This window comes from Tamandua tetradactyla, chromosome 15 (assembly GCF_023851605.1).
Source record: "Tamandua tetradactyla isolate mTamTet1 chromosome 15, mTamTet1.pri, whole genome shotgun sequence".
NCBI lineage: Eukaryota > Metazoa > Chordata > Mammalia > Pilosa > Myrmecophagidae > Tamandua > Tamandua tetradactyla.
In genome coordinates, this window is record NC_135341.1 from 33594456 (window position 1) to 33615527 (window position 21072).

At 40.4% G+C, this 21072-nt stretch overlaps 1 protein-coding gene across 2 annotated transcripts; it reads left to right on the forward strand.

Annotated features, from left to right (window-relative positions):
- The first annotated feature begins 2106 nt into the window (after positions 1–2106).
- Positions 2107–21015, forward strand: WDR82 (WD repeat domain 82). 2 transcript variants are annotated; one of them, XM_077129085.1, is made up of 9 exons: positions 2107–2580; positions 6876–6973; positions 9786–9852; positions 13706–13805; positions 15472–15588; positions 15815–15970; positions 16399–16468; positions 17037–17179; positions 18211–21015. In XM_077129085.1, the coding sequence occupies exons 1-9, from the start codon at positions 2420–2422 to the stop codon at positions 18238–18240; spliced, it is 942 nt and encodes a 313-aa protein (XP_076985200.1). In that variant the 5' UTR covers positions 2107–2419; the 3' UTR covers positions 18241–21015. The 2 variants fall into 2 exon arrangements, with proteins under 2 accessions (XP_076985200.1, XP_076985201.1); XM_077129086.1 differs by having other exon boundaries at positions 2451–2608.
- Positions 21016–21072: the final 57 nt, after the last annotated feature.

Genomic DNA, 21072 nt, shown 5'->3' on the forward strand with positions numbered 1-21072 from the left:
CAACAGAAAAAATTCATACATACCATACCCCTTACCACTCCCTTTCATTGATCACAAACATTTCAATCTAAATTTATTTTAACATTTGTTCCCTCTATTATTTATTTTTATTCCATATGTTTTACTCATCTGTTGATAAGGTAGATAAAAGGAGCATCAGACACAAGGTTTTCACATCACAGTCACATTGTGAAAGCTATATCATTATACAATCATCTTCAAGAAACATGGCTACTGGAACACAGCTCTACATTTTCAGGCACTTCCCTCCAGCCTCTCCATTACATCTCGACTAACAAGGTGTTATCTATTTAATGCGTAAGAATAACCTCCAGGATAAAGTTGGGGAAGTTGAATTTTCCTTAAGGGATGATTTTGATTATTGAGTCATTATATAGATATTCCTTTTTGCTTTCTGGAATATTGGAGTAGAGAGGAATGCTTGAAATCCCTATACTATAATTCGGCTGCCCTGATACCTGAAATGATTGCAAAGGCCCTTATTTTGTGCCTTTGTGACTGTAAGAGCTGTTATCCCCTTATCTGCTCATTTTCTTGTAAGGAAAAAGCCCTAAGACTAATGAAAAATTTGAAGTCAGCCATTAACTACTTTCAGCGTCTGACATCTGTAAATAGTATCAGTTAGACTCTGCTATTGAAAGATAACTTGTCTCCCTTCCCTTTGGCTTACACCTTTAGTAGTGACATGATAGTTCAGCCTTCCTTCCTTTCAGCTGTTTTTTTTGAAATTGTAATGACCTCAGCTCCCCTTACTAAAATTCTTAAAAATTTTGAACCCCCTAAAATTGGGGAGACAGATTTCGGGCCGCTAGACCATCTGTTCTCCTACTACACACCTAGTTATAAACTCTCTCTCTTGAAACCTGGTGTGTCAAGAATTGATTATTGAGTGCGTAAGGCAACAGAATCCACAGCCTTTATCCAGTAACAAACTTGTAGTGATTGCACAGAGTTTAATCCCTTGAAGAAAATTAAAGCCAGAAAGCATGGTTCCTATTTTGTGATCCTTTACTAGAGATCAACTTTCCTTCCTTTTACAGCAAAAAATACCTTTTACAATATTGCCCTTAAAACAATCCCATTGACTACAAAGCTGGTAATGGAACTGTTGTATATCTTTAATATGGTGGTGGTTGGGAGACTTTTTGTGGGTGTCGAAATTCATAAAACTATCCAGTGTAAAGGAGAAATTTTTACTGAATCTAAATTACACTTCAATAAAAAACACCAAAACAATCCGATTTAGTAACGCAGGTAAATGAGTAAGATACACTACTATAGCAGGACAAAAATGGTTACTTCTATGTTTACGTGTATATATGCATAAGGCGAGCAAGGAGTCAGGAGAATTTAAAACTGCATTTTGTTGATTCAGGAGATAATTGTTCCTTTAAAATTTTTATTTGTAACTGACGCTATGCATTTTAGAATGTACGTTTTAAAGCTTAAATATAGGAGCTTTTACATTTATAAAACTGTATGGAGCTACACTTAAGATTAGTTCATTTCTTCTTGTTAAACTGTACTTGAAATTTATTACTTTTCTGTATATATGTTATATTTCACAATAAAAATGTAAAAAAAAAGATTAGCTCACTTCAACTCTTTTCATTATAACTCAATAAAAAGTTTTTTTAAAAAGCTTTGAAAAAGTTCTAGGTGGTGGTCAGAGAGTATAATCAAATGAAAAAAATCATCCACTTAAAATGTGGGCAGTTCACCTTACCTTATATCTCAATTAATAAAAAAGAAATTGAAATTCTTCGCTGGCGGCGGCGTCTTGGGCGAGCAGTCAGGCCCGCCCGCTATCTGCTCATCTGAAAACACCCCCAAAACTGATCTCCAGGGCAGCACCTGACACTAGCAGTGCTCAGCTTCCTCGTGGTCGGCGGTCAAGATGCCAGCAGGGGGCCCCCGAGTTTCTCGGGATATCTCAAAGCCCGGCACAAAATCCCTCGGCTGTCCCTTTGGTCCAGCAACTCACCGGGACACAGCAGCCACAGGCCGCCCAGTAGCTCCACTCCCAGGAGGCCACCCTGACGTCATCGCCCCGCCTCCCGGCCTTTCCCGCCCCACCCTCTTTCCCGGCGTGCACCACGGCAGAGGCTCCTCGCCTTCGGCTTCTGCCTGTCGTCCCAAGATGGTGGACACAATGAGCAGGACTCGCGCCGGTTGGCCCTAAGGCGACCGGGAGAAGAAACCGTCTGCACGTCCCCGCAGTCCGGGCAGGAGAGTACTGCACGAGTAGAAAGAGAAGGCGGCTTGACTGTCGCCTGTCCTCTCGTTCGTCGCAGGCGCGGCGCCCGCTCCGCCCAGGTTGGCCCCTCGGCAGCCCGCCCGCCAGCTCGCCGCTGGGCCCCGCCCCAGCCCTGCGCCGCCGCCTCCAGCAGCCGCCGCCATGAAACTGACCGACAGCGTGCTGCGGAGCTTCCGCGTCGCCAAGGTGTTCCGCGAGAACTCGGACAAGATTAACTGCTTCGACTTCAGCCCTAACGGCGAGACGGTCATTTCGAGCAGCGACGACGACTCCATCGTGCTCTATGACTGCCAGGAGGGCAAGTGAGTGCGGCGCTGGCCCTGGGCCCAGGTTTGAGTCCCTCCAGTGGCCCGGCTCTCGCCCTGCGGCCTTCCCTCCTCCTCGACTTCGGCTCTTGGCCTATTTTGCACTCGCTGCTTACAGGGGCGCCTGCAACGTGCAGCCGTCCGGGAGACCTTTCCTTTTCCTTCGTCTTTATTATTATTGTTGTTGTCAGTGTTATTTTGTCTGTTTTCGGTCTCCTTTTAGAGCACTTCTGCATCTTTTACCGAACCCCACCTTGACCTTGACCTTTAAAACGCCCCATCCCGCCCCCAGCAGGTAGAGTTTTCCGCTACCCTGGTACTGTCGATGGTGCCCATTGGCTCTGGCCCAGACACTGAACCTCAAAGAACTACTCCAGCTTTATTCTAGAGCATCACCTCTCTCTGCCCTCTTCTCGGTGACCTCGATCCAGCCCCGGTAGTCCACCCATTCTCTGCCTCTCAGCTTCCATCGGCCTTTCTACCATAAGGCCGCGTGGGTGCAGTTTCTTAGCTGTCAGGATTTCATTTTGTAGTGCCTCTTTGGGCCCCGGTCCTTCCCTTCCACTTCCAAGCCATTCTGTTACTCCCTCGGACCCGGTGTCCACGCTTATACTGAACTTTTTAACATCTGAAACTTTTTCTTCCTTTCCTGTTATTTCTTTTTGCCATAACACCAGCGAACTTGGCCGTCCCATCCCAATCTGAATGTGAGCCTCCCGTTAGAACAAAGAAAGCATCGTATAACAGTTTCGTGTTTCCTCTCCCACTTTTTTTCGATTACACTTCGTGGTCCACATAGAATGATCAAAATTACTAGTCTGATCTTGCAACTTTTATGCTGCCCCAGATCCTCGGGCGACCCACCACACCTGCATCTCTTGCAAAATCTTAATAAGCACAGCACTTTGCATTCTTCCCTGGGGCACCTTTTCAGCCTGGCTTCATTCCTGTATCCTTGGCTTTCTCCAGATCTTACTGACTTGTGAGCTCCTTTGGAGCCTTAAGCTAAATTTTTGAGTTTCCCTCAGCCATCTTCCCCAAGCAGACTTACTTTTAAGTCGGTGGTTACTGGTTTTGTCAGACCTTGTTTTGTTATCTGGATCCAGATATTTCTTGAATCTTTGGATTTTTCTCTTTTCCAGGTGTTCCTTTTGCCTCTTTCTTTTTTAAACAGATATCCCTAAACTTTTCTTTTGGAACTTGTTTCTTCATTTCTCAATTTGATTATTTAAAGTAGTGCGGTTTTGGTCTACCTAATTTTTTTCCCACTGGTCCTTGTGAGAAAGTATTTTGTAATTGGTTCTGGATCTGCCTGCAGTGTATGGAAGAGTGCCTGCGGTGGTGATCCTGAGGGAGAGGGAATTGTTACCTGGACCATACTAAGTTATTTGAGTCAGTGTTACTCATTTAGTAGATGGATTTCTGTGCAGGCCTGACCATTAGAAGTCAGCTTGAAAGAGGGAGTTTCAAGCTGGGGTTGGGGTTGGGATTCTAGAGTCTGGAACTAGAAGTAATTTGAAGCTGGCTTGCCTGAAATGTTAATTGCTTGTACACAGATTAGAACCTCTCCCTGGTACCTGAGGATGGAGGTGTATTCTGATTCAAAGGTAATGAAGGCTGTAGTAGAATTTAGTTGGTCTCCGAATGTGGTAAAATTTCGAATTGTTGGGAGGGATGACAATGGCATGAAGTTCTGTCTTGTTAAAAGTAAAATGCCAACTTTATGACAATGCAATATATTCCCTCCTAGCATTTTTACATAATTACAAACTTAAAGAAAAGTTACAACATTGATCAGAGACCTCCCATTTGATCTACCAGTTGGTTACATTTGTTCCATTTGCTTTATCACTCTATGTAAATATTTGTTTGTATGCATATTTTTTCCTGGGCTATTAGAGAGTAAATTGAAGTTATCAGGCCCTTTTATCCTTAAACACTTCACCATGGATGGCCTCAGCACCAGGACCTTGTCTTACAGAGCTGGAGCACAGTTACCTAAATTAAGAAATGTAGTGTTGATACAGTACTATAGGCATGCTTTTGAAAATTTTCTCCCATCAAGCAATTGTGGCCTTGTTTCATTATACTCTGTGGCATCAGAAACCTGGTAGTTAGGAAACTTGGGTTCTAGTTTGGCCTTATGACCAGCCATGTAATGTTGGTGAAGTCAATATCAGACAACCATTGCTTCCAAGGTCTCTTTAGTCTCTAGGAATTCATGATCCTAAGAGGTAATGTGAAGAAAATTTTTGCCACTAGTGTAGGTTAAATCAACATTGGATGAAAAGTAATGTTTCTTGGGAAGGCATAGTATCTTTATTAGGTAGTACTAGTGTTAGAATTTGGGAGTTTGAAAATGGCTAAAATCAGATTCTTTGTGCTTAATATTTTCCAGTTTAATGTTCATTTAATCTTTGTTTACAGTGGAGTTCATCCATTGAGTAATTTTTCCAACTTCAAAGAATATAAAGGATATTGTTTGTGGTAGGTAGTACAAATTATTTAAAGAGAAGGCTTTTATATTATTGCCTTATACCTGATTACCAGAATCATAGTTTGAGGTTAGGAGTTTACCCTTAAAAATTGTGAAAAAATGTGCATGGGCTTTGTAAAGGCCCCCTGAAATGGCTGCATTTAGGATCTTACTTTCAAATTAGGAAACGGGTTATATTAGGGAATTAACAGAATTCTGTTATTAGGAACAAATCTCAGATTAGCATTATTGATAAATTTGTGACAAATAGGCCACATCTAAATGGAAATGAAAACTTATGCCACACCCTTTAGGCTCTGTCCTCATTATTGTAGACAGGCTGAAATACTCTGGGGTAGGCTTCTCTTTCCTCTGACTCAAAGTCAGCTTTGAGTTGCACACACATACACACAGACACACACACACACACACACACACACCTCACTCACCTACAGCAGAACCCCAGATGGTAGACTCAGCGGTAGGCTTTGAGCTCATCTGCTTTTTTTTTTTTTTGAGTGCATGGTCTGGGAATAGAACCTGGTTCTTCCACATAGAAGGGGGGCATTCTAACCGCTAAGCTACTGTGCACCCCTGAGCTCATCTTTTTTTAGGGATGATGTAAGAATATGGAAAATCTGGCATATTTGGAATCAAGATTCTTTAGAAATAGATTTTATGTCGGGAAGCTTTGGCCTCATTAATATTAACAAAAACTGAAAGTGCAAAGAATTATTTACAAAATTGTTCAGTATTAACAAAAACTGAAAGTGCAGCCTGACTTCTTAAGGCTGCCTCAGTCCTCTGATTGTTTAGCTTCTAAATTCCAAGAGGATTTTACCTTGAAAAGGTGAACTTTTTCATAAATTGGAATTCTTGGTAAACATTGGTATGGGATTTATGAAATCCTTCTAGGACCTAAATGAAGAACATTATGTTAAATTCTTTCTTGTTTTCTGGCTTGGTAAATTATAGAGAGTCCTATTACTGAAATCTAGCTTTACAAAGTCGTTTGAGTGTGGGGTGGGGTTGCCTAACTTAAGCAGTGTGTGTGAAAGTTTTTGGTTAAAGATTTTGCTAAGATTAGTTTCATCCTGATCTTCAAGGTTCTATAGAGGAAGACACTAGAAGTGCTTCAAATAGATTGATAACCCCTAAGCTTGGTATTGTGCCCTTTTACTTTTAAGTAAAAAGAAAAGAACCCTTGATTAGTTTGCTAGGAAAGGTTAGGCTTACCTGCTAAAAGGCTTGGCAGGTGCTTTGGACCTGTAGGATAGGGAGGATGCATATGTTCTGCAAAAGTAGTTAGATTAGGAAAGGGGAAGCAGTTTTGCATCTGGTTTCAGTTTTGCTAAATCAGTGCCTTTTTTGAGGAAAGTGCATCTTTCCAAGTGAATAGCTTAAGAAAAAGTTCTTGTCTCTTTGATTTGACATATCTCTGCATATGTCTTTGTTATAAATTATGACTTATGTTGTTTGGGGTATCTTTCTTCCCAAATAGTTATATTTGTCTTGTTCTCAAAGCTTACTTTTGAACATTGCAGTAAAAAGTGAATTGAGCCACCCAGATTTACTGCTGTTTCGTAACCTCAGCATTAGGTGTTCAAAGGCAAAAACCTTCTTAGACAGCTGTTGCACTTGATTGATTCAGTGTGTTTTCCCCCTTTGGAAGAAATTCTGTTTCTTTCCAGTGTTCCAGCTTTCTTAAAATCCTTACCCTTGCCATATCATTCAAGTGCTTCTCTTTATATGGAGGTTCCATATTTTGGTGACGAGGATTTTGATGGTTTTCTTTTTCTGTCCATTTCCTCTTCAGACCAAAGAGAACCCTGTACAGTAAGAAATATGGCGTGGACCTCATCAGATACACACATGCAGCAAACACAGTGGTTTACAGCTCTAACAAAATAGACGGTAAGCAAGCCTTATTTTTAGGAAGTTAAGGTCGTGGTTTCCTTTGTTAAATAGTTAATGGAATTTTTGTGAGTACTTCTGCTTTGATTATGGTTACTTTAGGTTAAATATTTTCCTATGATGTTGGAAATGCTAATTACATTGTTAAGACTGGAGGCATGCTAGAACCAAGCCACCATCACTGGCACTTTTGAAGGACCTGGAAGTGAGTGTGAAAGGCCCCCTTACAGTGGGGAGTGGGAAAAAGAAACAACAAATTGCATTTATGGTTTGTACCTCTTGAAACTTGGAAGAATACATTTAGAACAAATAAGAGGAAAGAATACTTGATTGTAGCAGGTGGCAAACAACAGTACCTTCACATTGATAATATATTGATTTGAGAAAAGTTCTCACAAATGCTTGAGCTACGGTGGTTTAAGGGGACTTAGAGATTTTGATGTATGCCCAACCTTTTATGGTCTGTACCATAAAAGATAGTATATTGATTTAGTCATATTTGGTTACAGGGACAGTTTTTGGTCTGAGTTTTAACCCTTTTTTATACTGTTAAATAAAGCTCATATCGTAGAAGAGTAAAGAGTCATTTTTAGAAATTAAACTGAAGAATTCTTTCTGTCATAAAATGTCTCTATTTTTACCTACATTTCCACTGGTATGTCACTTTCAGATAACAGATTTTCTTGACAATTGAGTTGTAACACTTATTTGCATGTTAGGACTCTGTAGGTGAATGGTTTGGTTTTTTGTTTTTTAACTTATCTTGCTGGTTCATTGACTTTCACTTTTTCCTTATGTTATTAGGCTACTATTTTGGCTGTGCCTATCTCATAACAGATAGGCAGTCTTTTTTTTTTTTTTTAAATGAGACCTTTCTGCCTGTAGTTGATTTTTAGTATGTATATCATTTCTACTTTTCATGCCTCTATTTCAGAAGTGGTTTTCTAAGTAACCAGTACAGTTAATGCTTTTGGACAAAGAATATAAAGCATTAAGATCCTGACTGAACATGTCTATGTGATCATTCCAATGTTGGGCTGTCTTTCGATTAAATGAGGATTTTCAAAATGTAGTGTAAGATAAGGCAAATGTGTAGTACTTGGAGATTTGCTGCCAGCCCTCTGCTCTGAGGATATTGCCTTTCCTGTATCAAGTGCCTCCTGAAGAGTTCCTCCAATGCTCCATTTCCTTTTGCCTGATTCCAGGCTGAGGTAGTAGTTTGTACAGTTTGAGGGTCTATGATACCACCCGGTACAGGAGATAACTGTACAGGCCACTGCCTTGCCAGGAACAGTGCACCAGCTACTGAGTGGGGCAGAAAGGATGGCTACGTCCTGCTCATCTCTGGGAAATCAGGTAATGGGGAGAGAGTCCTTTTCTTTTTAGGGCAGGTGAGTAATTCCTAGCAATAAAAGAACCAGGAGTACTTGATAGTTGACATTTGAGAAATATGAAGATTTTTGAAGGAAAATACTATAGGGCTCAGTATTGAGTGTGTCCTTTTGCCTCTCCCAGGTTAAATGCTCTTTTATCAGGAAACACTCCTGTGAACCCCTTGGTGCTTTCAGCCTCTTTATTCCTGTGTTCTGTTTGCCTCAAGAATGTGCTTTCTGTGCTTTCCCTTCTGCATTTGGTACCATTTCCTATTACCTCTTTCTGAACAATTGTTCCTTATACCTAGTCTTTTTAGGGCAAAAATACCTTCCTACTTTCTATTCTATTCTTTATGGCACTTCTTTCCCCTCCCACCAACATTTTTAATTTTTCCTTTCAAGAATTATTTGTTTTTTTGTTTTTTTTTTGCATGGGTCTCTGGTATGGCAGGCAAAAATTCTGCCACTGAGCCACCATTGCACCACCCCAGTTAGAATCATTTGGTTTTTAAGGGTGTTTGTCTTGTATTTTCCCCAAGAACATATCTCTGTGATTATTCCTTTCTGGAATGGATTATTCCATTCTGAGATATCAGCATCTCACTACTATGACTTATTATATTTTGCATATTTGATTTTTAAATGTCTTAAGATCTTTTTAACCCCAATCTCTTTGCTGCTTCTTTTGTCTACCTGTTCTGTTTGTTGTGTTTTGTTTTTTTTTTTTAACTCAGAAGTATTCTTATCTGATGCCCATGGGACCACTGGTTAGTTGATTAATTGGAACAGAAGTAGTAGGACATTGCATCTCTCTCCATTTTGTTTGGTTTCAGTGTAAATTATTTATCCAGTCAAACATTCTGATGAGGTCAGGGTTGGGTTGACAGAATGTTGGAGAACCCTGGACTAAAATTTGTTGCCTGACCTTCAGTTTTCATGTTTGCTCACCTCCTTGAGTGTTTCCTCAGCAGCCAAAAAGTTTCTTTTAAGTTTTGCTATTCTCTGGGCACTAGACCCATGTCTAAAACAATCTGAGTTTGTGTATGTGTGTGTGTGTGTTTGGTTTACTGTTTTCTTGTGTGGTGTTTTTTCTGTTTGTTTGTTTTTTTTTTGCCAGGGTATATTTACAGGGCTTGCAGGGCTTGTTGCATTGTAAATATGCAAGCTATGATTGCCTTACAGAAACCAAAGATTGATAGTAAAACAATGATTTTAAACATTGCTGTCTGTTATTAACAACTCCACTTTTGAGCTATATGGAATCTATGTGACTTTTTTTTCCTCCAGCTGCAGAGAGGAATCATTTGCCATTGTTCAGTCACACCTGGCTTGGGTTGTGGAAAACTGGATTCTTTGACCTTGTCTTTCAAGAGGAAAATGCAAAACAGATTCCTTTTAGAATAGTAAAATATTATCATGCCTTATATGTCTTCTTACAGATACTATTCGTTACCTGTCTTTGCATGACAACAAGTACATCAGATACTTTCCTGGACATAGCAAAAGGTAAGACCAAGTGTTAGAGAAGCAATTAGTTCTTCTATTCCTGAAGTTACCCAGAGAATGAAAGAGTGCAGATATTTTATTAGTAAACTGATGCTAATGTCTCACTACTATTTGTCGTTGCCAGTCTTCTCTTGTTAACCTATGTAGTAAAAATTACATTCAGTATTTAGGAACCCCAGTTCTCAGATGCCCCTTCCAGTATAGGTGGCCCCCATTTCACCAGGCCCCTGCCCTACATAAAAAAGTCCCACTTAAAGACATTAATGAGGATGCAAAAGAAAAAAAAATTGTCCTTTGTTACTTTTAAAAGTTAAGAAGCTTGTTTTCCTATTCCACACACAGGTTGCTTCTCTCTATCCCACAACCATTTCCACAATTTTTTTTCCTATTTTTCAATATTTGGTTGAATTTTTAAACACATATTTTCCCTCGGATGGTATTTTCATCACTTAGGATGTTGTCTCCTGCATTCACTTACTGTAATGAGCAGTGACCCAATATAGCTCAGAATGGTATGGAAGCCTGACAGGCAAAGAATAGAGATCTTCATCTTGTAGGCCACCATACTTGTTAGGCAGGGTGTTTCTACACTGCTGAAGGCATGAGGTAGCATCTCTTGGTTACTGGCTAGGACCAGACAAAAGATGACTTGTGATATGTTTCCTGGTTTGTAGTCAAATGTTCACTTATGTCCTGTTTGTAATTAGGAGTTAACTGCAGTTGTTTGAAATCTCCAGTTTTTTCAATTATCCAAACTCTTGACCTCCTGATTCTTAGCAGATGACTTTGTTTTTTTTTTTTTTTTTTGAAAAAATCAAGGGCCATCCAGAATGGATCGTTTTAATCTTCTATCCCTTCGACCCGCATTCCTGTCTTGCTTGGTGCCTTCCTCAAGAAAGAAGTACTTTCTTCCTTGACAAAATCCACCTCCTTTCTGTTTGTTTCCATCTCTTTGACTGGTCTTCTCCCTGCTCCTATAAACTTACTTGGTCTTGCTTATTTTAAATCTGTTTCTTCACCCTGTCACCCATTCCTTCTCACCGTCAAATTGAACAAATAATCTACAGACCTCTGTCTTTCCTCCCCATATTCATTCACTGTTGACATCACTTCCGTTCCACTCTTAGAATCATTTATGTAGCATTTTTTCCAATTCCTTTCCCTGCCTCCAGTTAAACCCTCTGCCCTGGGTATATTCTTGTACTCAATTTCTCTGTAAAACTTCTTTTCCTTTGGCAGCTGACTTTTCCCAGCTTGGTTCTGTTCTTGCTGTTTTGGGCCCCTCTTTTTCCTTTGTCTTCTTTTGACTCTAAAATCAGCAAAGGTTCTGCCTTGGCTTTTCTTTCCTTTTATTTTTTCAAATAGCTCTAATCTCAGTTTTCATTTACCTTTATGTAATTGGTTTCCCAAGTCAGTTTTTTTAAACCTGTGTCTGTCCTGAATTCCAGATTTATCTTCTACCCATAGGTTTTATACGCATCTACCCAGATGTCTCTTCCATGCTCCTCCCTGATAGGTCTAACATTCCGCCCATCGGTCACTGTTACACTCCTGAGCCAGCTTCTCTGTCTTCTAATGTCTCTTTATCTTCATCCCTTTTAGTTCCCCTGACCCAGAGTCTCTGTTCACTGGTCACTCTTTTCTCTGTGCCCTCACATCCAGTGAGTTGCCAAACTCATGTTCTAGATACAGCCTCACATGATGTCACTTTCTTCCTTACTCACCCCTTTGGTTCTTCTTTTGTATCTCATGGCATGTCAGGTGTATTATTGTCAGATCCTAATTGATTTCCCCATCCTTTACCATCATCCTGCTTTAGCAGCACCCTGTATCCTAACCCTGACTACATCCTCTCTGAAATTCTTAGTATTTCTCCATAGCTGCCTTCTCCTTCCCCTTGGAGTCAGGTTCGCCCATTCTGGTTCTGACCTATTTTTTCCAGGATTATCTCCTACCACTCCAGTTGATGTGAACTCTGGGGTCCTTCCTGAATGTGGGTCTCATGCCTTCCTGTCGGGCATGCCTCAGAAAGGTGTCTCCTATTGAAACCCTCTCCACTGCAAATATTGCTTCTTCCAGAAAACCTTCTATTACCTTCACTTGGAGTTATCTTGATTTAGAGTTGAGATCTTGCTCTCTTGTGGATTCCCTGCACTTTTCATGATAGAGCCTTATTTATACCAAGGTAGAGCTTCTCTGAGCTAAATGCCATGGCTTAAAAGTACTTGTCCTGGGCCCACAGTGGCTCAGCAGGCGGAGTTCTCGCCTGCCATACTGGAGACCCAGGTTCTATTCCTGGTACCTGCCCATGCAAAAAAAAAGTACATATCCATAAGTATTCCACTGTCTCTGTTTTATTACCTCCTCAGCATCCCGGGAAATTTTGGTTTTTAACATTATCTTTTAAAATTTCAAGTTGAGCAACTAGTGTAAAAATTAGCTGGGTTATGTTGGAAGAAGTGTTTTTAAGTGTCTGACTCTTGATAGAATAACCATAAAAGGGGTCCTGTTTCAGTAGTATTGTTGCTGTTAGCACAGGCCTGTGGTTTTCTAAGTGTGGTGCCTGAACCAGCAGTATCACAGTCACTTGGAAGCTTGTTAGAATCTCAGATTCTTAGACCCCACCACAGACTTACTGGATTAAAAGCTGTGGGAGTGGGTCCTGGCAATCTTTTTTTTTTTTTTTGTATGCTGCATGGCAGGGTCACATTTCATTCTTTTTCTATGTGAGTATCCCATTATTGCAGTACCATTTGTTTAGTTTTTTGTTTGTTCATTTGTTTTTTATTGGTTTCTTTGTTTGGGAAGTGCATGGGCCAGGAATCGAACCCAGGTCTCTGGCATGGCAGGAGAATTCTACCACTGAACTACCCTCACATCCCTGCAGGCTGCTCATATTTGAGATCATTGGTATAGTCCACAAACCTCTAGTTGAAGAGTAATACTTTTTTTTTAATTGAGATATAATTCACATCCATAAAATTCACTCTGTTAATACTATTCAGTTTTTAATATATTCGCAATGTTGTACAGTCATCACCACTATGTAATTCAAAAAAATGTTCATAACCCCAGAAAGAAACCTGTACTTACTTGCTGTCACTCCCCATTCTCCCCTTCCCCCCAGCTTTGGGAACACTAATATTCTGTTTCTAGATTTGCCTATTCTAAACGTTTCACATGAACCAGATAATATGTGGCTTTTTCTATCTGGCTTCTTTCATTTATCATATTTTCAAGATTCATCCATATTGTAGCATGAATCCATATTTCATTCCCTTTTTTTGCGAATGGTATTCTGTTGTATGGATAGATTCACAACTTTGTTTATCCATTCATTAGTTGATGGGCATAGGTTTTTTACTTTTGAACTATTAGAAATTTACGAACATTTTAGTACACATTTTTGTTTGGGCATATGTTTCAACACTCTTGGGTATAAAACTAGGAGTGGACTTCCTGGTGCATATGGTGACTTTAACTTTTTGAGAACTTGCAAGCTGTTTTCCAAAACGCTGCACTGTTTCACATTCCCACCAGCAATATGTAAGTGGTATAATTTGTTTACTTTGTCTTTTTGATTATAACTATCCTAGTGGATGTGAAGTGGCATCTCATTGTGGTTTGGATTTGGAATCATAAGTTTTTATTTTGTGACTTTAAGTTGTTTTTTCATTATATTAGTTGTCATTTGATTATTCCAGATAGATTGTATAAGTGTGTTTCAGTGTGTATCTTAAAATGGCAGTTTTAAGAGAACAGGTATATATATAGATAAGCAGACGAGTTTGGAGTTCACATTCATTTTTGCTAATATTTTGCTTCATCTCCTATTTATCTTGATGCATTGCAGGGTGGTGGCCTTGTCCATGTCACCTGTGGATGACACATTCATTTCTGGGTCTCTTGATAAGACCATTCGACTATGGGATCTCCGGTCTCCTAACTGCCAGGTAATGGTACCTCACAGATAACACTTTTTGAGTATTTTCTGTGGCGGACACTATCATCAACTCCCTCTCAGGGAAAGAGGAAAGCAGTGGTTCCTTTTTGGAATCCTGCAGTCTTTTGAAACTTTGGAGGCAGCCTGTTTTCCTCATATGTAATCAATAAGCAAATATATTTACCCTCACTAGTGCAGTTTACATTATGCTGTTTAGCTCAATTCTTTGTTTAAATAAGGACAGTTCTTTTAATCGTCTTTATTTTTAAAAGGTACCCAATTAAATTATTTACCATTAAAAACAAGTAAATTTGTACAGTTAACTATAAACTCAGTTGAAACAAAATTTCAGTTTGGATTAAATATACCTTGTGAATTACAATGATGTTTCACTTAAATGTAAAACTGACACATTCATACAGCATTGTTTTTTGTAATCCTGACCACTTACCCAAGAAAATACACCTTTTTGAGTAACATATATGTAAACATTGATGTCTTGTATTAAACAATTTTTAATACCAGTTTCTATAGTCATTAATGTAAAAAATTAATAAATGTGAACAACAAAGTTTAAAACCTGGTTCAGGCCCCCTTATGGGGCAGTACCCGTCCCTGCTGGACCTTCACAGCTCACCCTCAGCAGTAGATACGTCAGGGGGACCCAATCACTTGAATGCATTAATTTACCTATTTATCAAAATACGAGAAATTATAAATGGTTTTACAGATCCGCCTATAATCACCAGTTTCAAATGAAGTCTGGTATAACATAAACTCCATAAAATGTGTACTAATGCAAAGAAATAAGCAAACTTAAATAAAAAATATCTCCAAAAACAATTGAAACGAAGGACTTATCTTTTTAGAAAACATAAAGTTTAAAAGAGGCATACACAATACAGAATGAGCCTCTGACAGCTGCAAATGTCCCTTTTGGTTTATGCACATTAAAATTGTAATTACTGTAGAATGCTCGCCTTCCATGCAGGAGACCCAGGTTCAACTTCCGGGACCATGCAACCCCCCAAAAAATGTTATTACTGTAAGAATGTCACAATGATTATAGTGATGAACAATATCCAAGCTGGTTAATTTTTTGATATTTGATTTTTTTATCAATGGTTCAAAAACCACAACTTGACCAAGGCAAGTGCTTCAGGAATCATTTGACTTTCAAGATGGAGATGACTATGAGAGTTCTCTATTCATAACTGCTTAATACTAGAAAACTCCAAGAAATGTCAAATGGCAGCATTTGACAAAGATTCTGATAGTTCAGTATAGAAGTTCTATCCAGGAAACCAATACTTTAGAAAAGAAAGCTGTGCTACCAAATCAGGGTCCAGCAGTCACCATTGATAGTATTTAGCTCAGTACTTTAAAAAGAATTTTCCTGGTGCCTTTGAACTATAGCTTGTAGCCTGAAATAATTTGTTTTTATTTGAACTCAATGTCTGTAATAATGTATAGTTTGGTTTGATCTGAAATCAGTTGTACAGGATAGGAACCCTGTCTTTAAAAGGTCTTATTACATTAGCTTTATGTCTGCTTTTACTCTTTTATAGATAGACTGGTATCTGTTATTATTCCTTTTTTAGTTTTCATTGGGAAAATAAATTTTTGGTGGTAGGGTACTAAATTCATTAATTTTTGTCTTATTTCTTTTCTCTTAGGGCCTCATGCATCTACAAGGCAAGCCAGTTTGTTCTTTTGATCCAGAAGGGTTAATTTTTGCTGCAGGAGTCAATTCTGAAATGGTCAAACTTTATGATCTTCGTTCTTTTGATAAGGTAAATCTTTGAATTTGGGGGCGGTCCTGACATTATGATTGGACACTTAAGAGCCTTTTCTACAGTAGAGAAGGTGGATGGTGGATATTGGCAGGGGCAGAGCAGTAGTTTATCCTCTGCTTTCCTACTCTAAAAGGAATCTAAAAGAATAGAATGGGAGCTGGCTCTGGCAGAAGGAATTATTAATGTGCCTTGGACTTGGAGCTTCTATTTTTACTTTTCACAGGGGCCATTTGCCACCTTTAAGATGCAGTATGATCGGACTTGTGAGTGGACCGGACTAAAGTTCAGCAATGATGGCAAGCTCATCCTCATCTCCACAAATGGCAGCTTCATCCGCCTCATTGATGCCTTCAAGGGAGTGGTGATGCATACATTTGGGGTAAGTTGACAGCCTTTGAGCTTCAGCCTTTCTCCTGTACTGAGAATTGTGTTAAGACTGTTGGTGGAGGCCACCAGTAATGATCTTTGACTCAGTAATTAAGGCATGGGCCTGCATTTTCTTCTTCCACATGAACTTATTTCCCTTGAATTCTGAGGTGATGAAACATTCAGTTCTCATCCAGCGACCCAGGTTTGATGTTTAGATAAAATAATTCCTGACCATAACTATTTTAGCCCCCTCCTTATATGGGGTTGGAGGGTCGGGGTGGATTGAAAAAGGCAATGGCTGCGTTTGAACTTTGGTGTTAACGACACAAGGAGAGATTGTTTCTTTGAAAGAAAGACAGTGCATGTGCTGGATCTGTGTATTTAGGTAGTTATTTGTTAATGGTCCTGTAACAAGAAAACTGTTCTACTTTATTTTAGGGTTATGCCAACAGCAAAGCTGTCACACTGGAGGCCTCATTTACTCCAGACTCACAATTTATCATGATTGGTGAGGTTCCTTTATCCCCCTTGGGCTTGGTATTTCTCTGATACTATGCATTTGTTTATTTAAATTATTTTTGTTAATATTAACTATTAAGTTACTATTTGTTAAATTATCTATTTGATGTTCTCAAACTTCTGTGTAGCACATTATACCAAAGCATAGTGTCTTTAAATTGTCCTGACTTCAGGATTCTGTACTGGGAACTGGCATTAATGCTCTTCCTGAACTAATTAGAGTTAAAACTATAAGCACTGCCTTCTTAGTAATACTAACTTCCTGGTATAACCCTGCATTCAGTTATCTTGGTGGCTCATGTTCATTGGGTAAATGGTATTCAGCCCCTTTTTTAAGATGAGAAAACTGAAACTAGAGGAGACTTTCCCAAGAGCAAATAGCTGGGAACAGTTATTTGGGGCTTGCCAGGAAGTTCCCTTTCTTTACTGCTTCTCCCTCTTAATTTCTTCTGAGTGCTAGGTCCTGAAGCTCAGCCTCTCTCCAGACCTCAATCCATGTCTCTTTCCCAGTTGACTTTGTGTTAGGCCTTGAGCAGTTCTATTTTCCTTCTCTTTAGGTTCAGAGGATGGCAAGATCCATGTTTGGAATGGTGAGAGTGGCATAAAAGTAGCAGTGTTGGATGGCAAACACACAGGTCCAATCACCTGTTTGCAGTTCAACCCAAAGTTCATGACCTTTGCCAGTGCATGTTCCAACATGGTATGTGAACAAGAAGACGCTTCCACCTGGGGGTGATTTGTAGTTGGAGTGGTGGGTGCCTTAATGAGCACAACAAGCTGTGCTCCACATAGGTACATTTCAGGCACCCAAATCCATGTTTCTCACCTCCTGTTACCTGATCTATGGTTGGGCTGTTCTTTCACTTTTACTCTTCTTCCCATGATATGCTCCCACTGCTGAGCTCCCAGGATATAGGTGAGTTTTTATTCTCATCTCCTGATGTTAGGCCCAGACAACCTGGGGTCACACGTGACAGCTCTTTTGCTCATTACAATAGTCTGAACTAGCCTTTTATGGCTGCAGCCTCTCACTTTTCATTCCATTCAGTATACATTGAATTCCAAAAAAATTTTTAGACATGATCATAACTCATCCAGGGCCCTGGATGTCTGTCTCTTCCTACACAATACCAGCAGAACACTAGAGTTTCAGCCTCTTGTTTACTCTAGAATATCCTAAACCTACCTGGGAATTTGGGGATGAGGTGTTTTTCTACTGTCCTACCCAAGCAGAATATCCTCTATTTTTTTCTAAGCAAGAAAACAATGTCAGTTTCAAGAAACCTGAGACAACTATCCCATTGAATACAATTCCTCTCATTTTGTGGGTCAGGAAACTGCTACCACTCAGGAAGGGGAGGGCCTGTCTGAGGTCACCTGGTAGATTACCAGTGAGGCCAGGTTATTCAGGTCACCACCTCCTAGGGAGCATTCCTTTTTTTCCTTACCACTGGGACTACTGTGGTGAAAGGGAGATAGTGAGTGTTGGAGGGAAACAGAACCAACTTATCTTCTATGTAAAGGGAGGAATGTTCTGTCTCTGTAGAGTGCCAGAGTTGTTTGGTTAGGAGGGTTGGCTGCCAGCCATAACTCCTCTACTTTTGGGGTTGAGCACCTTGATGCTTGAAGGTGTGACGACCCTTCAGCAGTGAGGAGAGACCTGCAGCTTTTTTTTTTTTTTCCATCATATAGCGACGTGCAGCTTTTTAAATTTGATTTGTGTTCTTCCAGGCCTTCTGGCTTCCTACCATTGATGACTGACCCCAGTGCTGCTCAGCTGTGTCTGTACACTGCGGGTGGCCAGCTGGACAAACTCAGAGGGGCTGAGATAACAGTGGGATTGGATCATTTGACTGAGCTAGAGAGCATCCTTTCACATGGCCTTCCCAAGGATAATGTTGTACATCTGCTCAAAAGAAAAAAATTCCTTTGCCGTGCTTCTTCAAAAGGACTCTTGGTGCGGCAGACTCATCTGGGACTCAGATTTTTCACTGTTTCTGCACTGTGTTTTTCCAGAGGAGTGACCAGGCTTGTGATTAGAGTATAGTGGGGCCTTCAAAACGCCTTCAATTCTGAATGTATGTGCTGCTGAGGAGCTGGTGAAGTTAATTCTGCACATCCCTTCTCCCCCACCCCGATAAATGCATGGGAATTGCAGTTCCGGTTTTGAGATGCTAGAGCAGCTCAGTGCCCCTTGCACTCACCCTGCATGTTACTGGGTCTCCCTGTGTCACTGGCATTATTCCACAACCATCATGTTTCTTAGGTGCCAAACATTAACAGAAATAAGTCTATATATCTTGTAGTTAGAGAAAGTAACAGATACAGAAGGACCTTGTTTAGTCATGGGAGGTGGGGTGGGCGTCCTTGGTATGCCTCGTGACCCTGAGCATTGGGTGGAAGAAGGCCCAAGAGCCTAAAGGAATCCAGGTGAGTTCCCAGGGCAGGGAGGTGTAGAAGCAGCTTAGTGCAGTCCTCTGTTATCAAGAAAAGCCCCCGGTCCTCCTGGATGCCTGTCAAGCTTTTGGTTGTATACAAAAGCGAGATGGGAGCCTATTTTTGTACATTAGCTATATCACGCTTTCCTGTGGGCCAGTATTGTGGAGTGAGTCTGAGTTGTTTACACTGATGCCTTCCCTGCCCACCACAAATTGTGTACATAGTCTCCAGATAATACCATGTTTTTCCCCAGCTCCCAACAAAGAGCTGGATATAGGCCTGTGTTATATGTTATATTTAGCCTTTTATATATGATCTTTGATTTATGTTTGTATTTTAGCACAGTGTGCACCTCCATTTAAATGCGTTATGTGTGTATATATACATGTGTATATATATATATATATACATACATATATATATACACACATATATATAGTTTAAGGATGTAATGAAACCTGGTTTCCTTATAATCATCTGCAGTTTCTCAAGTTCAAGCCAAAGGAGTCCAGCAGCCTGGGAGAAAGACTGCATACTTGCTAATACAGTGTTTGCCACAAGTGTTAGTGGGTCTTTACCATTTCCTTTTTCTCTTTGGGATACTGAATGAAGCAAAGCTTCAAGTGTTTGTTGTTTCCATGGCAGCTTAATAAGGGTCTTGGGATAACTCCCTTGTGTTGCTCAAGCTGCACTTTGAGGTCCTCTCTGCAGTGTTAGCCCCTTTTCTGCCTGGTAGTGTTCTGTCTGCGCTTGTATGTGCATGACGGTCACTCTTGCATGCCTTTTGTTTCTGGCTTGTGGCATTTGGGGGCAGGATACTAGAACCCAGGGCATTTTCAGTTTGAGGCTTCTTTGCCAATTACAGGTTATCCCTTTTATGTGGTATGTCTGCTGGCTTCTTTCCTTGCCTTCTCTTGGGAGAGGGAGGGGCTCTAGCCAGGCCTGAGTTGAGGTGAACTGAGACTGGTTCATGGCCTTTTCTTCCCCTGCATGGCCTTCTTAGAGCAGGGTGTGTGGCATGTTATTTCACTCAGTTACCAAACATTTAAGCAGGCAGCACACATACTTGCCACAGATCTCAAAGCTGATGTTCAACAAGGTTATGACTTCAAAAGTACGTAGCTGCTTGGGGTAAAGCAAGCCTTCACTACTTCTGTTCAGCTGCAGGAATAGAATGTGAATTGCTAGCAATACTGACTTGTTACTCAGACTTAAAGAGCAAAGGGTATACGTCTTTCCCAAATGTAATGGAGTTTGTACTGCTGAGGTGTCTGCCACCTACTGTGTAGTGCTGCTTTCCCAAAACACAGGGACTTACTGAAACCAAGCCATCTGTTCTGTTACTGCCCAACCCTGGCCTATTGAGATGCGGGGAGGTAAAAAAATCCCTGGTAGGAGTAATTTTAAGAGACTTAGAACTGGATTAACAAGAAAGACTGCATAATTAACATCTGTAAACTGCACAGCCACTAAGCATCACTCACCTAGCAGTAGCAGGAAAATGTTTTGTATTTGAAATAACCTGTATGTCCAGAGCTGAGGTACCATGTCCTTCAAAAACATGCCACTGCATGGCCCGTTTTGTGGGCCCTGCCTGTGGCTACAGAGCTGGCTCCTGAATTGCGGAGGAAAGGGGAAAGATGGGGCTGGAAGCAGCCAGAGATGTGGTATGGATAATAAAGGAGGCTATGGGCTAAGGGCTGGGGCCTGGGAGAATGGTCTGAGTGGGGGCCAGGCGTGGTCAAGCTCTCTTCAGAGGGCAGGGGCCCACTTGCCACCCTCTTTAAAAAGAGGCCAGGCCAAAGCCAACTATTTGTATGTGATGGCAGCATTACACTGCTCACCCACCAGCCAGTGGTTTTTTGTTTTTTAACTTTTCCCTATTGCAATCATAATTATTGTTTATTAAGGAAAATTTAGGAATTTTTAAAAAGAATCATTTTGCCACCCAAATGCTACCATTGTTGATCTTTTAGTGTTAAATGTTCCTGTAGACGTTTCTGTGCATAGGTTTTTGGTGTGTTTACATAGCTGATATTCTGTATATACAATTTTATGTCTCTTTTTGTACTTAACATATAAACATTTTTTCCATGGTATCAGTCTTAAACAGAATTTTATGGCTACAGCCTCTTCCATTGGGTTTCTATAGCA